The sequence below is a fragment of the Drosophila suzukii genome, chromosome 3, assembly GCF_043229965.1.
Source record: "Drosophila suzukii chromosome 3, CBGP_Dsuzu_IsoJpt1.0, whole genome shotgun sequence".
NCBI classification, from domain to species: Eukaryota; Metazoa; Arthropoda; class Insecta; order Diptera; family Drosophilidae; genus Drosophila; species Drosophila suzukii.
In genome coordinates this window covers 76,048,132-76,061,022 of record NC_092082.1, presented here as the reverse complement: position 1 = coordinate 76,061,022, position 12,891 = coordinate 76,048,132, and the positions used below count along the sequence as shown (strand labels likewise).

At 47.1% G+C, this 12,891-nt stretch overlaps 5 protein-coding genes across 5 annotated transcripts; 2 read left to right on the top strand and 3 right to left on the bottom strand.

Annotated features, from left to right (window-relative positions):
* Positions 1-105: 105 nt before the first annotated feature.
* On the bottom strand, positions 106-2,505 carry Spn88Eb (Serpin 88Eb). The gene is made up of 3 exons (XM_065867125.2): positions 2,347-2,505; positions 610-1,603; positions 106-505 (listed from the first exon to the last, which is right to left on the bottom strand). Exons 2-3 carry the CDS (start codon positions 1,588-1,590, stop codon positions 212-214), a joined length of 1,275 nt encoding a protein of 424 aa, XP_065723197.2. The 5' UTR covers positions 1,591-1,603; positions 2,347-2,505; the 3' UTR covers positions 106-211.
* A 418-nt stretch (positions 2,506-2,923) lies between these two features.
* On the top strand, positions 2,924-5,130 carry Mau2 (Mau2 sister chromatid cohesion factor). The gene is made up of 2 exons (XM_017067990.4): positions 2,924-4,440; positions 4,508-5,130. The coding sequence occupies exons 1-2, from the start codon at positions 3,023-3,025 to the stop codon at positions 4,986-4,988; spliced, it is 1,899 nt and encodes a 632-aa protein (XP_016923479.3). The 5' UTR covers positions 2,924-3,022; the 3' UTR covers positions 4,989-5,130.
* On the bottom strand, positions 5,010-7,480 carry LOC108004901 (zinc finger protein 892). The gene is made up of 3 exons (XM_017067985.4): positions 7,303-7,480; positions 6,096-7,239; positions 5,010-6,034 (listed from the first exon to the last, which is right to left on the bottom strand). Exons 1-3 carry the CDS (start codon positions 7,420-7,422, stop codon positions 5,373-5,375), a joined length of 1,926 nt encoding a protein of 641 aa, XP_016923474.3. The 5' UTR covers positions 7,423-7,480; the 3' UTR covers positions 5,010-5,372.
* Positions 7,481-7,819: 339 nt separating this feature from the next.
* On the top strand, positions 7,820-8,697 carry LOC108004892 (thialysine N-epsilon-acetyltransferase). The gene is made up of 4 exons (XM_036818092.3): positions 7,820-7,974; positions 8,035-8,086; positions 8,145-8,220; positions 8,294-8,697. Exons 1-4 carry the CDS (start codon positions 7,900-7,902, stop codon positions 8,607-8,609), a joined length of 519 nt encoding a protein of 172 aa, XP_036673987.2. The 5' UTR covers positions 7,820-7,899; the 3' UTR covers positions 8,610-8,697.
* SIDL (SIDL trafficking protein particle complex subunit 10) lies at positions 8,616-12,756 on the bottom strand. Its single transcript, XM_036818091.3, has 6 exons — positions 12,613-12,756; positions 12,336-12,559; positions 10,278-12,278; positions 9,600-10,214; positions 9,207-9,549; positions 8,616-8,959 (listed from the first exon to the last, which is right to left on the bottom strand). Exons 1-6 carry the CDS (start codon positions 12,635-12,637, stop codon positions 8,730-8,732), a joined length of 3,438 nt encoding a protein of 1,145 aa, XP_036673986.3. The 5' UTR covers positions 12,638-12,756; the 3' UTR covers positions 8,616-8,729.
* Between the last annotated feature and the right edge of the window lie 135 nt (positions 12,757-12,891).

Genomic DNA, 12,891 nt, shown 5'->3' with positions numbered 1-12,891 from the left:
TTATTTTAATTCAAATTAACACCTCAAAGAACTTTTTTATGCCCCCCTAATTTAATAATTTTACTTTTTTGGCAATTTAAAATGTTACCTTTAACAAATGCGGAATTTAGGTTTGAGAATGACAATTTTTATTTTAAAATCATTTTGAAATATTGACTACACGGCCTTTAATTTCTTTAAAGACTTTGTTAAATCAATAAAAACATTACTTTTACTGCTGCATTTTTCTAGGGTCGCTATAGACGCCCGCGAATAAGACCGTATTTACTCGTTCATCGTAGATGAGGAACAAAAACGGATGGTCGCAAATGAACTTGGTGGGATCGGGTTGCCTAGCCGATCGGCTGGAGAAGAGGATGGTGGCCGCCGCGGCGGTGCTTCCCATCTCGTCCACCTTGATTTTGGCCACGTGTTGGGCGTCATCGATAGAAATGTGCTCGGAGGTCAAGTCTTCAAAAGTGGCACGATTTCCGAACATTGTTCTTATGCCCATATTGCGGAGGATCTAAAGAAAATACAACAGATTAGTAAGACACAATTAATTAAGTTAAATTACTAGATAAACAGAAAGACGGTTTCCTAATATATGTATTTCATTTGTAAACTTACCGGAGTCAATCCCAGACGCTGCTCGAACTGGAACTTGGGCAGTGACACCTCCATCTCGCGCGCGTATGTCCGTTCAACCAACAGCTTTAGATTATCTGCATTCAGTCGGGATATTACATCATCCACACTGTCTCGGCTCGAGGTCGGCATAATAAGCACCATGGAGACATCGGACTTGTCCTCAGGCGTGGACTGGCGCGTGTCCTTCGACTCGTATTGTGTACGGTACGGTAGCTTAAGAATTTGGGCTTGCAAATGATCATCGGTGTTCGACTTGAAGGTGCCGGTCTGTTGCATCATGAAAACCATTGTCTGCTCATAGTTGTTTATGTAGAAGGGCTTCACAGAGGTCTTTTCCACCTTAAACTGACTGAGCCACTCGCCCTTCATGTAGGCGGCGTTGGCCAGGACCACGATGGTGCGAGGAGTGATCTCATCGGCACTAAGCATGTCACGAATTTGGTTATTCGTTTTATCGGCGATCCATTCGTTTATTTCATATAGTGCCTTGTCTGGTTGGTACCTAAAGTCGATCTTCTCTATTTCATCGAATAGACTGGTCTGAAGGTATTCGGACACCGTCACGCTGTTGTCCACGAAAATTCGGTTAACAGACGAGAGCTCCAAGGGACTTTGACGGACTCGCGATTGGTGTTGTCTCTTATTCAGTATGTAAGCGGAGCGCACCTGCTCCTTTTTGGATGCCCACTTTAGATTCAGTACATTGTACAGCTCCATCTCTGTCTGACTGGAGGATCCGAAATAGGCAAGCAGCAGGGCGTTGTAGGTGCTGAACGGTGAGAAGAAGAGGTTGCTGTTCGGATAGATATTCCGGATCTGTTGCATCAATCTTATGGAAAAGTCCCTTTCCCCTTTATATATTCTCGTAAACTCTTTTGCATAAGAATGGTCTGGCGTGTCAAGGACGGCCAGGGCCAGTACAGGGAAAAGTCCCAGCAGGACCAAGCTTAGGATTTGCATTTCTTAGCTGTGGCTGGGAATTTAAGTAAAAAATTAGTTAACTTGAAGTTAAGGTTTAAATTAAATCCAATTTAAATTGCAAATCTTGTCTTGCAAACATTTTTTGTTTAGGTGCACGTCTTAAATCTTTTTTAATTCCGATCCAATGATGAACCAACCTTGCACTCATATACACAAACATTTTTAATTTATTAGTTCTAAAAATCTGTCACCGTTCTTAAGCGCCAGGTTCATATGGAGATAACCAGTGGACTTTCCCAAGTCTAACTTAGATAACCCGAAAAAAAATATGATCTTCGGGAATTTCCCTATGAAATTTTGTCAACTTTTTTTGGATATCTAACTTATGACATTGTAGATCATTACTTCATATCTTAATAATATAAAAAAATATTATTGATCCATTTAATTTTTTTGGGGTTTTTTTTCTTATTTACAAATTTAAGATCAATTTTTATAATGAGTGCTTCAAGTATACTAAGTTTTATTATATTGACACGTGTATCTAAATGAAAATTTATAAATAAATAAATAATCGTTAATTAAATCTCTTTGTTCAAGGCTTAGGCTTTAATTCTCTTTTTAATTATCTCGATTTCTTACGAAAATATATATGTTCATACTGATAAGAAATTGCACTGTGAACACGTATGTTTGAATATTCGTTGGAAGCTCTTGTGTATTGATCTTGGTTCTATCGGTATATCTGATAGGTGGATACTAAATGCACAGGTAAGTATATACCCTAGTTGTTACCTTTATCAAATGCTGAACCAAAATGTTTTCAATTCAGAGACTCAAGACGTCTGGTCATCGGCACTTACAATCTTAAACTCAATCATGTGGCAAATAAAAGTCCAAGCCAAGCTCTGTTTTTGAAACGATAGGCAGCAGAAAATGTTCATCACTGAAATAAGGCGGTCAATTTTTAAAACAACAGATTATGGCGGAAATAAGAAAAAGTTCAAAAAGGTTAATTTTTGCTGATGAGTTCCGATATTTTTTAGCGGTTTTTCGCAACTAAAATAAACGCTTAATTAGTCTCTATTTCAAGAAATGTAATACTTGTTTTTCAATAGTTTAAGCCAGTGTTTATAATATTTTTTAGAAATGGCATCCTTTAAAATATGGAATATATGTACTAGGTTATTCAAAGAATACTTATTATTTCCTTTATCACTAAATTTCGTAAATCTATTATTATTTATTTCGATTATATAACGTAAAACATCTCAGTGGTTTCGAACTAAAACGATTACCGATCACGTTCTAGTGATGCCACAGCCGTCGCGACAAAACCGTGACTGATGACCGATAACCGCCGCTTGTGCCACCACTAGTGCCACCCCTGACCAACACACCGCCACCGAGCACAGTCGCGAATTGACAACAAAATTACGCGATAAACAAAACGAATCCTCCGCGGTCCGAAATGAGTGCATTGGCCAGCACGTCGACGGCTGCGTCCCAGGACGCCTGCTACATATCGCTCCTCGGCCTGGCGGAGTACTTCCGCACCTCGCAGCCGCCCAACATCAAGAGATGCATCCAATGTCTTCAGGCGCTCTTCACATTTATGCCGCCTTCGAAGGTCGAGGCGCGGACACACTTGCAGATGGGCCAGATCCTCATGGCCTACACCAAGAACATCGATCTGGCGCGCCAGCACCTGGAGAAGGCGTGGAGCATATCCGAGCCGCTGCCCAACTTCGATGTTAAGTTCGACACCGCTTCCTTGCTGGCCCAACTGCATCTGCAGACGGACATGAACTCCCATCAGGCCAAGGCGATGCTGCGGCGCGCCGTGGAACTTTCGCAGCAAAACGTGTACTGGCACTGCAAGCTACTGCTCCAGCTGGCCCAAATCCACGCCAGCGACCGCGAATACTCGCTGGCTTCCGAGCTGCTGGCCGTGGGCGCGGAAAGTGCCGACGAGGCGAGCGCCACGTACCTGAAAGTGCTGTTCCTGCTCTCCCGCGCCATGATACTCATGATCGAGCGCAAGACCAACGATGTGCTCGCCCTGCTCAATTCCGCCGGCCAGATCATTGACAACAACATACCCAATCCGCATCAGAAGGAGTACCTCAAGGTGTTCTTCCTTGTGCTACAGGTGTGCTACTACCTCGCATTGGGCCAGGTGAAAACGGTGAAGCCCAGCCTGAAGCAGCTGCAGATGTCCATACAGACGATAATGGCGCCAAATTGGCCATCGGACGAGGCGATTTTTGGCGCAAATCAGCTTGAGATGTTCGTGTGGCTGCCCAAGGAGCAGCTTTACGTGCTCGTGTACCTGGTGACCGTGTCGCACTCCATGATGGCGGGTTACATGGACAAGGCGCAGAAATACACGGAAAAGGCGCTTACCCAGATTGAGAAGCTGAAGCAGCAGGAGGATAAACCGATCCTGTCCGTGTTTAAAGTGATCCTGCTGGAGCATATTGTGATGTGCCGCATGGTGATGGGCAACCGGGAACTGGCCATTCGAGAAATAGCCGCTGCGAGAGACGTTTGCCTGGCGGCTCCGAATCGCAGCCTACTGCGACGCCACTCGGCCCAGCTGCACTGCCTCATCGGTCTGTACTCCATGTCCACTAGCTTCTTCGAGCACGCCGAGCGGCAGTTCGTCGTTTGCGTGAGTGAGACCACTGAGCGAGACCTGAAGCTTTTTGCCAACCTCAACCTGGCGATCATTTACCTACGTACCAAGCGGGAAGCGGACCTCAAACAGATCCTGGACGCCGTGTCAACGGAAAACACGCACACGTACAGCAGCCAAGCGCTGATGGGCGGCTTCTACTATGTCCAGGGCCTCCACGCCTTTCACAAAAACAGCTTCCACGAGGCCAAGTGAGTAGAGTTAGAAATCCTCTCGAGATGTCATATATTATATACTTCTTATCATTTGCTTTCACAGACGCTTTCTGCGTGAAACCCTGAAGATGGCCAACGCTGAAGACCTCAATCGACTGACTAGCTGCTCGTTGGTTCTACTCTCGCACGTCTTCCTCAGCATCGGTAACTCGAAGGAAAGCATGAACATGGTGACGCCGGCCATGCAACTGGCCAGCAAGATACCCGACATCCACGTCCAGCTGTGGGGATCGGCAATACTCAAGGACCTGCATCGAATGTCGAAGGATGTGCAACACGAAAAGGATGCTTATGCCAACCACGTGAAATACTCGGAGAACCTGATTGCGGACCAGCGGAAGTGCGTCCAAAGTGCGCACCACGAGCTTGTCAACTGGTTCCAGGGCGATCCGCCCGTGACGAGCGGTCCGCCTGCACCCGCCGTCCTGCTCCTGCCTGAGTCCTCCGTCGCACCCTCAGTCGCCGTCATCGCCTCCACATCGGCAGCCATGCAGCCGGCGGGGCAGTACGGTCAGTTCTACTAGCAATGACAAGATGATGCAATGTACCATTTAAGCTTTTATTTTTATCTACGACCTAGCGACTAAGTTAAGACTAAAGATGTTCTAAAGTTGTGAATTTTGTCATAAACTGTGTTCCCAAGGGGAAGATAAGAAGGAATTGTAAGTGGACGTGTTTGCGATGTTATTTTGGTTGAACTGTGATTCGCATACAGGGAAAATAGGTGTCCTTAGAGTATATCATTTTTGACTTTGGGAGTAAATTACTCTTTTCTTTATAAGCAGAAAATCATTCCTATAATTACATATGTATGTCAGGTCGATCTTAAACGGGGGCTACATTGTCTTGATACTTTCTTTCAAAGTTTAAAAGACGCATTCCATTGTTTGCACGGTTCCCACATCTACTTAAAGCATAAGCGCAGTCTCGGTAATCTCATTTAAGTCTTCCTCGAGTGCTCCGCTTCCGTTCTCCTTGTTGCTTAGAAAGTTGAATTGTACCAGGCGTTTGTCGTGCTGCTCGTGGCCAGCCAAATGAGATCGCATGTCGGGCATCGACTTGAACTCCTCGTTGCACACCGGGCAAATGTAAATACGATCGCCTTGATGGGTACGCTGGTGCATTTGGCAGTCGCCCCGTTGCGTGAAGGTCTTCGAGCAGAAGGGACAAACATACGGCCGCTCACCTGTGTGCGTCCTTCGGTGGTTCTTGAGTACGTTCAGGGCTGTGAATCTCATGGGGCACAGATCGCAGGCGTAGGGCCGTTCGCCGGTGTGCTTCCGTTTGTGCTTGGCCAGCGAGCAGCTGGTAGTGAACCTGGCCAGGCACACCTCGCACTCGAAGGGCTTGTCGCCGGTGTGGGTGCGGGCGTGCGAGGCGAGCTCCGCCTTAGTCACGAACGAGTGCGGGCACAGCTCGCACTTAAAGCTCTTCGTCTCCGAGTGACGCAGCTTGTGCTGGCGCAGATTCGCGTTCTGGGTGAAGCTCTTTCCGCAGATATTGCATAAAAAGGGTTTCTCACCGGTGTGGATGCGCATGTGGTCACGCAACGTTGATAGCATGGTGAATACTACAAATTAAGAGTCGCTTTAATAGGTTTCCCGCCAAATCTTTGTTCGCTTTTTTCTTACCCTTCTGGCAGACGGTGCACTGGTTGCGCAGATTCCTCTTGTGGCCCTGAACCATGTGCTTGCTCAGCTGCTCCTTGGAATCACACTGAATTCCGCACTCCTGGCAATTGTGAGCACCATGACTGGCCTGGTGCTCTGCCAGATGATCCGGCGACACAAAGACCTTTTCGCACTCATTGCACTTGAAGTTGCGGTTGATGCATCCCTTTTGGCGTCTATGGATCATAAGGGATTTCTCTAGCGCAAAACCCGCATTACACCGATCGCAGTGGTATTTTAGCTCAGGCGTGACGGCTGCTCCTGATGCTGTGCCCACACTGCTTACTGTACCAGTGGTTGCTCCTGCGACTGCATTCAGGGATTTGCGGTGTGTTCCCAGCCGTAGCTGTTTGGAGGGAGAAGCTGCTTCTGGCGAAGGCGTGGCCTGCACGTGCTGCTTAACCACTGCCCGCCGGCGAGAGGCTCTTTTAGCCGGCTGGGTCAGTTTCTCCCCCACCTCGGCTTCCTCTTTGGGACTCTCAGGATTTCCTTCTTTTTCGCTGTGCTGCTGGCTCAAGAGCTTGGCAGCGCTCTTTCTGGTGGTCACCTGTGGAGCGGGTACTGTGATGACCTCCGTTTCGTTATCGACTCCTTCGAAAATGGCCAGGTTGCACTCCCTGATCTGCTGCTCCAGCTCGTTGTCATCGCCCTCATATATGACATTGGTTTGGGTGAACACCACTTGCTTTTCGTCCTTCAAGCTGCCCTGAACCTGCAGGATGAGACTGGCAGTCTTCTCAACGGGCTCATCCGGCAGCTCGTAGTCAAAGACCTCTCCCTCGCCGTCGTAGTCCAGGTCCACCGAAATCGTGGACTTGGCCAGGCTAGTGTTCTGTTCGGCGTCTGTGGTGGCCACCGCATCTGTTTGCACGGAGGCAGTGCATCTGCTGGGCTCCCAGCTTGTGGTCTGCACCGCCTGATCCGCCGTGGACACAGGACCACTGATGGACACCTTGTTATCGGGCTCCTCGGGCAGGGCATTCGGCAGCAATTGGCGCAGGGTGCGACTGGAGTTCTCGCACTTGATTTTGAAGGTGTAGCACCTTGAGATCTCACTCAAGCAGCCCAGACACACCTTCTGGGGAAGATTATCGTGGCGGCGGGGCTTAAAAAAGTAAAATCACCCTGATTAACATGGAAATCCGGATTAGTTCGGGTCCCTGCATACCTTGGTTTTTGTGAAATCCCGGATCATGTCCGCCAGGCAGCTTCCCGATCCACCGTCGTAAATGGACAGAAAGGGTTCCGTCGAGCTCAGGCAAGTCAAGCATATCTTGTCCACATCCATATCGCGACGCAATCTCAATCTCTCATAAAAACAACAAAATAATAATTAAAGATAAGCGGTATGACTGCAGTCCGCTTCACAAAATATACCTATTTACATAAAATGCACCTGGTCACACCTTTATTGCTGGTGGCGGTTTAATTTTTATTTCAAAAATAATTTTAAAGAATTGCTTAGGGTGTTGAGATGTTGAATTTTTAGCCAGTACGTGCAAAAAGTAATAGTTTCCAAAAACAAAATGAAATTACATAACAAATTAAAAAAACTATGACTTCTAGAAAGTAACTAAAGTTTTTTTTAATTTTTGATAAAACTCAAACTAAAAAACATCATTTTACTTTAACCGATATTAGTTATCAATTTGATTAAGCTTAGTCACAAAAGTATCGCTCATCTCTATACATTTGTGGAACTTTCTAAAGATAAGCTCTTTTAATCACAATCAGTAATAGCACAACTTTATTGTAGATTGAAATTATGTCGACATCAGAGGAGTTCACATTTCGGCGCGCTCGCGCTGAAGATATAAGAGATGTGCTCTCTATGATTCAGGTTGAGACTATTAAAGTTCTCATTTAATACATTTTAAAGATGCTTTTGAATTTATTACAGGAACTTGCCGACTTTGAGAAAATGAGCAATGGTCCACAGCTAACCGAGGATGGTAAGTAATATTATTTTAATATAGGTATAAATCAACTTAAATAAATTGTTCCCATAAGATCTTAGAAGAGATGCAGGACTAACTGGTGGCCCGGAATATTGTGAAGTCTATGTGCTTATAGACAATGCTATAAGGTGAGTTCGAAATATAATTGATTAAGGTAAAAGGAAGAAATATTGATAATGCAGAATATACCCACTTTTCTAGCCAAGCCATTGGCTACTCCATTTGCTACAAGGCCTACTCCACTTGGCAGGGTCGCTACTTTTTCGTGGAGGACATCTACGTGCGCCCAGAGCACAGAAAGCGCGGAGCCGGTAAGCGGATCTTTCTGGAGGTTTCCGCCCGTGCCGCAGAGCTTAAATGCCCGCGTCTTGAATTTAATGTGCTGGAGTGGAACCCCGCCCGCAAGTTCTACGAAAGCCTTGGAGCCGTAGATTTGACGGCCAAAGAGGGCTGGCACTACTACCGCGTTGACGAGCAGCAGCTGGCCAAATTGGCCCAGGATCTAACTAGGTCTTAATTAAAATACATTTTAAACTTTTACTACTTTATGGTAGAAAGATAAATAATTAATAATACTTGACCATAGGCCATATATGCTACGAGTACATTGCAATTATCTTATATTCTATTTGGCTTCTCACTGATCCCCGGCCACACTGGCTATGACATGGATCTGCATGCTCTTCGTGGAGTTGTACACCTGTCCGGGCGGAAAGGGATGAACCTTGGAGTGGGCATCGGTCTTGCTCTTCCCTCCGGCAGTGTACTTGGACAGTCGGATGCTGGGCATGGGCAGGAATCCGGTGCTTAACGGCATCACATCCAGGGATATGGAGTGACTGTCAACGTCTTTCATGGACACGACACCTGGAAGGTTTAGTAGCAAAACATTAGTCTACAAATCACAAAAGTAAGATCGTCGAAGTTAAGCAAATTTATTTTGTGGTGTTAAATGTTTCCAATTATAAGCAAGGGCATATCTAGTTAGTGCTACGTGTGTCCTACACCAGAGAACTTACCCATATCTTATAATGCAAAAGTGAATCGTGTGTAGAAAAATCAGAATTAAATCATAAGCAAATATAGGCAGAAAAATAAAAGGACTCCAACTCACCCGCTGAGCGACCGCAGACGGCCCAAAGGTTCTGGTCATTGAGTACCTCGTACATGAGATCCGTGTAGGGGTTCTCGTGGACCTTGGTGATCTTCAGGTTCATGTTGCACACCGTGCGCAGGCGGCACAGCTCATTAGGTTCCAGCTGCGCTTGCAGCTTGAAGAGAGTTGTGTAGTCCACCAGATCGAAGGCACATCCGTAGGTTCTCCACACAGCCGGTTGCGATAGCGGGGCATACTTGATTACAAAGTGCACTTTGACGACGGGCAGTTCGTGCTCTGTTTTAAGGGGCTCCACTTGGATCTCATACAAAAAAGTGACAGTCAGTGATTTGTAGATTTCCTAAAAGGCAAGCCATTAGAATATATGTTATACAATCAGTTTTTTCTCACAATGGGCTGATGAGGCTCTGGATTAAGGTCCAACAGTTGCACGCCTGGAACATCGCACTTGACCTGAGCATGCTGCAAAAGAAGATGCGCATCCAGGCCCTTCATGATCACCTGTAAGAATTTTTGAGTGCCGCACGTGTGCAGCCGGCAAGTGGCCTCCATGGCTGGTTGAAAGTCAACAGGAATAGGTAGCTCGGTTCGCGACCATGGGCAACTAAGGGCAATATGATGCTCATGATGTTTGGACACCTTTCGGCCAGGCATATCCGTAAGCACCTCTAGTGGAATCTTGCGCTCTTCGAACGATTTGAATTGCACCAGCGGTACCTGAAGCAGGCTCTCAAAAGAAGTATCATCATTGTACGCTGCTTCATCCGTCGTATTTCGCGCCTGTCGTATGCGTAGATTCTTGGAGCAACGCAGTGTGATCTTGGCATCGGGCGGAAAGATGAAACTGCCACCGGAAACATTTAAGTTAATAGGCTGCACTATACCAGCTATCAAGGTCTTGAACTCCAATGAAGCACTAGCCGGCTTGGTGCTAATCTCAAAGCTGGGAGGCGTGAACGGCAGCTGTTCCGACAAGAACTCTAGACTCGACATGCTAACGCAGAGCTGCAAATAAAGATATATAAAAAAATTAATATATTGGCCTAAGGTGTATACAATGTGACCCACCTGTTTGAATTGCCAGCTGCCCACTCGAGTGGCCTTTGCTTTGAGCTCGACTAAGTTTACGCCCGGTTGAAGGGCAATGTTCTCTGCCTGCACAAAGTTGGTGAAATCCGCCTGGACACTGGGCGAGAGCTTCCGCTTGGTGCTGCTGGTGCGACGTACAGGTTGCTTGCTCTTGGGCATGTCGCAAGCCACAGCGGCAGAATGAAGACGATTGTCCTGTTTGTAGACTAACTGAAGGGATACCTTCAAGCGGGAAGTGGACTCCTTGACCTTCACCGCAGAGGGCGAGACATTCAGGCTAACATTCTCCATGGCCAGCTCCAGAGGGGCCGCCTGTAACTCATAGCACAGCTTGATGTTTTCAGCCACGATCCCACGCGGATAAAGACTCTCCACTTTCATCTGCACCAGGATATAATCATCCTGTATAATGGGTTTTTGGTTAACAACCTCGATGTCCAGGACGCGAAAGTGATCTTCGAGCACACAATAGTTGGCATTCTCAATGGACGGTTGAGCCGAAAGTGTAGTCTTCAGGGTTTTCAACGACTTGAGAAACTCGTCGAAGTAGAAGGTTCGCACCAAAGTTTCCAGTTCCGCACAACACGAGATGGAGCTACAGGTCTTGGTGTAGGCCAGTGAGTCGCCCATCTTTCGGTAGCAGTTGGCCAGTTCAAGCAGCGTCTGGGAGCTTAGCGTATGCCAGTTCTCCGCCTTCAGTTCCCTGAGAAGATCGGTGAAGAAGCCAACAGCCTTGTGTGGTTCGTTTAGGGCGCAATAGAAGTTTCCCAGATCCAGGCCCACTAAACGGGCTGATCGCAATCGGGCGACATGCTTGTACGTACTGATTGCGAGTTCTGCGAGCTCCAAGTACAGCTTCTGGAAGGCTTGATTGGATCCCAAGGCCTCCTTTAACTGTTCGGCAGCTGATTTTTTGGGCTTGCGATTAGGAGAACGTTCCCGGAGCTGAGGTGTAGCCTGGAGGAATTGATGCTGCTCGGGCGGGGCATCTCCTATTCCCGACGACAGCTGCACCACTATGTGCAGCTGCTCTGAAGTGGGCGTACAGCCGGGCAGAAGACCACACAACTTGCCCAGCTCATAGAGCTTATCCTTGGCCAAGTTCCAGATGGGAGCGCAGTGCTGGAAACAGGTAACCTCATTGGGTTCCATGGCTTGTTCGCACAGCTGCAGAACCTCCAGGGCGCAAACGAATTCCCAGCACCAAAGAGCTCCCTCCTGGCACTCCAGCTTAATGAATTCCACCTCGCGCAAGGTAGAGAAGAGAAAGTTAAGAAGCCTCTTTGCGATCTCCGGGATGTCGTTGCAAGTGAGCAGTAGATAGGCTTGTCGTTCGAACAGATAGTTGCGGAATTCCAGCAAGGAAACGCCCTCGTCGCGGATCTTGTTCCGCATTTCGAACCTGTCCGGTCTGGTTAGGCAAATGCCATGGAATGCGTCCAATGGCCGGCGAAAGTGGCTCAGCCACTGCTGCTTCTCGTTTAAGCCAGTGTGGGTGATGAACTGTGAGAACATGGCGTCCAGCTCATCGTACTGTATCAGCGCCTCGGTCGGCAGTTCCAGCTTTTCGAAGATTAGTGCCAAGTCCTCCTGCATGAAGAAGTACTGTCGAAAGTCCCAGCCATCCACATTACGCTTCTCGCGCTTGCTCCGTATGAGCTCCTCGTACTTGACAATGTTGCGATTGTAGCTGGTGAGCATGAGGAAGCGGATGCGCTGCACCAGGCAGCGGAAGGACTCTGTGGACTTCTGTTCGAACTTGGCTGGGTTCAGGACAGAGATGCAGCGATCGTCGTTCTTGCTGCCAAAGTCCAAGCGTATCTTGTCCAGGACAGTTGTGCGTGGCATAAAGTTCTTTGTCTTTCGCATGTCCAGTGTCTCCACCAACAGAATCATCCAGTCTGAGATGCCATAGCTGGTGAGTATCTTTAGCCAGGTGTCGATCTCCTCCCTGATGGTGCCCTTGTAGGTGTCCACGTCCTGGAAGATAGTTTATTAAAGGCGACTTAGGGATTCCTTGACCATTTGCCAACCCACATTGCACTCGGTGACGAAGATGTGCAGGATTGGGTGCTCCAAGATGCTCCAGTCACCCTGCTTGTACTTCTCCAAGGCCGCCACATTGAACTGCTGGGTCTGGGCCTCCAGGCGAACGTGTTTCGTGGGGCGTTGGAAAGTGCGTCGCCACTCGCAAGTGTCCAGGGGAATGGCATTCAGGATCTGGGACTCCAGCGAGCGGAACAGCGGGCACGAGCCGGAATCTGTGTGTAAAATCATTAAGATTAAATGCTTATCAAAATTGATTACAACTCACAAGTAATTATGGGTTTTATCTGCATTGCTTTTGTATTTTTTGTTTATTTCATTGGACAAACGAAAGCCACCCAACAATCTCGGCCAAAACAGCTGATTAAAAGCAAGGGCGTGAGAATCGATTGTCTTTGGATTTTGGTTATCAGTTATCGGGGGAGAGGGATTTTAAATTTTAAACCATTTAAAATGTTGTTAATAAAGCCTAGGTCTCTTAAAAAATAATTAAAATTGACAAAACAATTAAATATTCCTGGTTTGAGCAATTTCTAAGCATTCAACA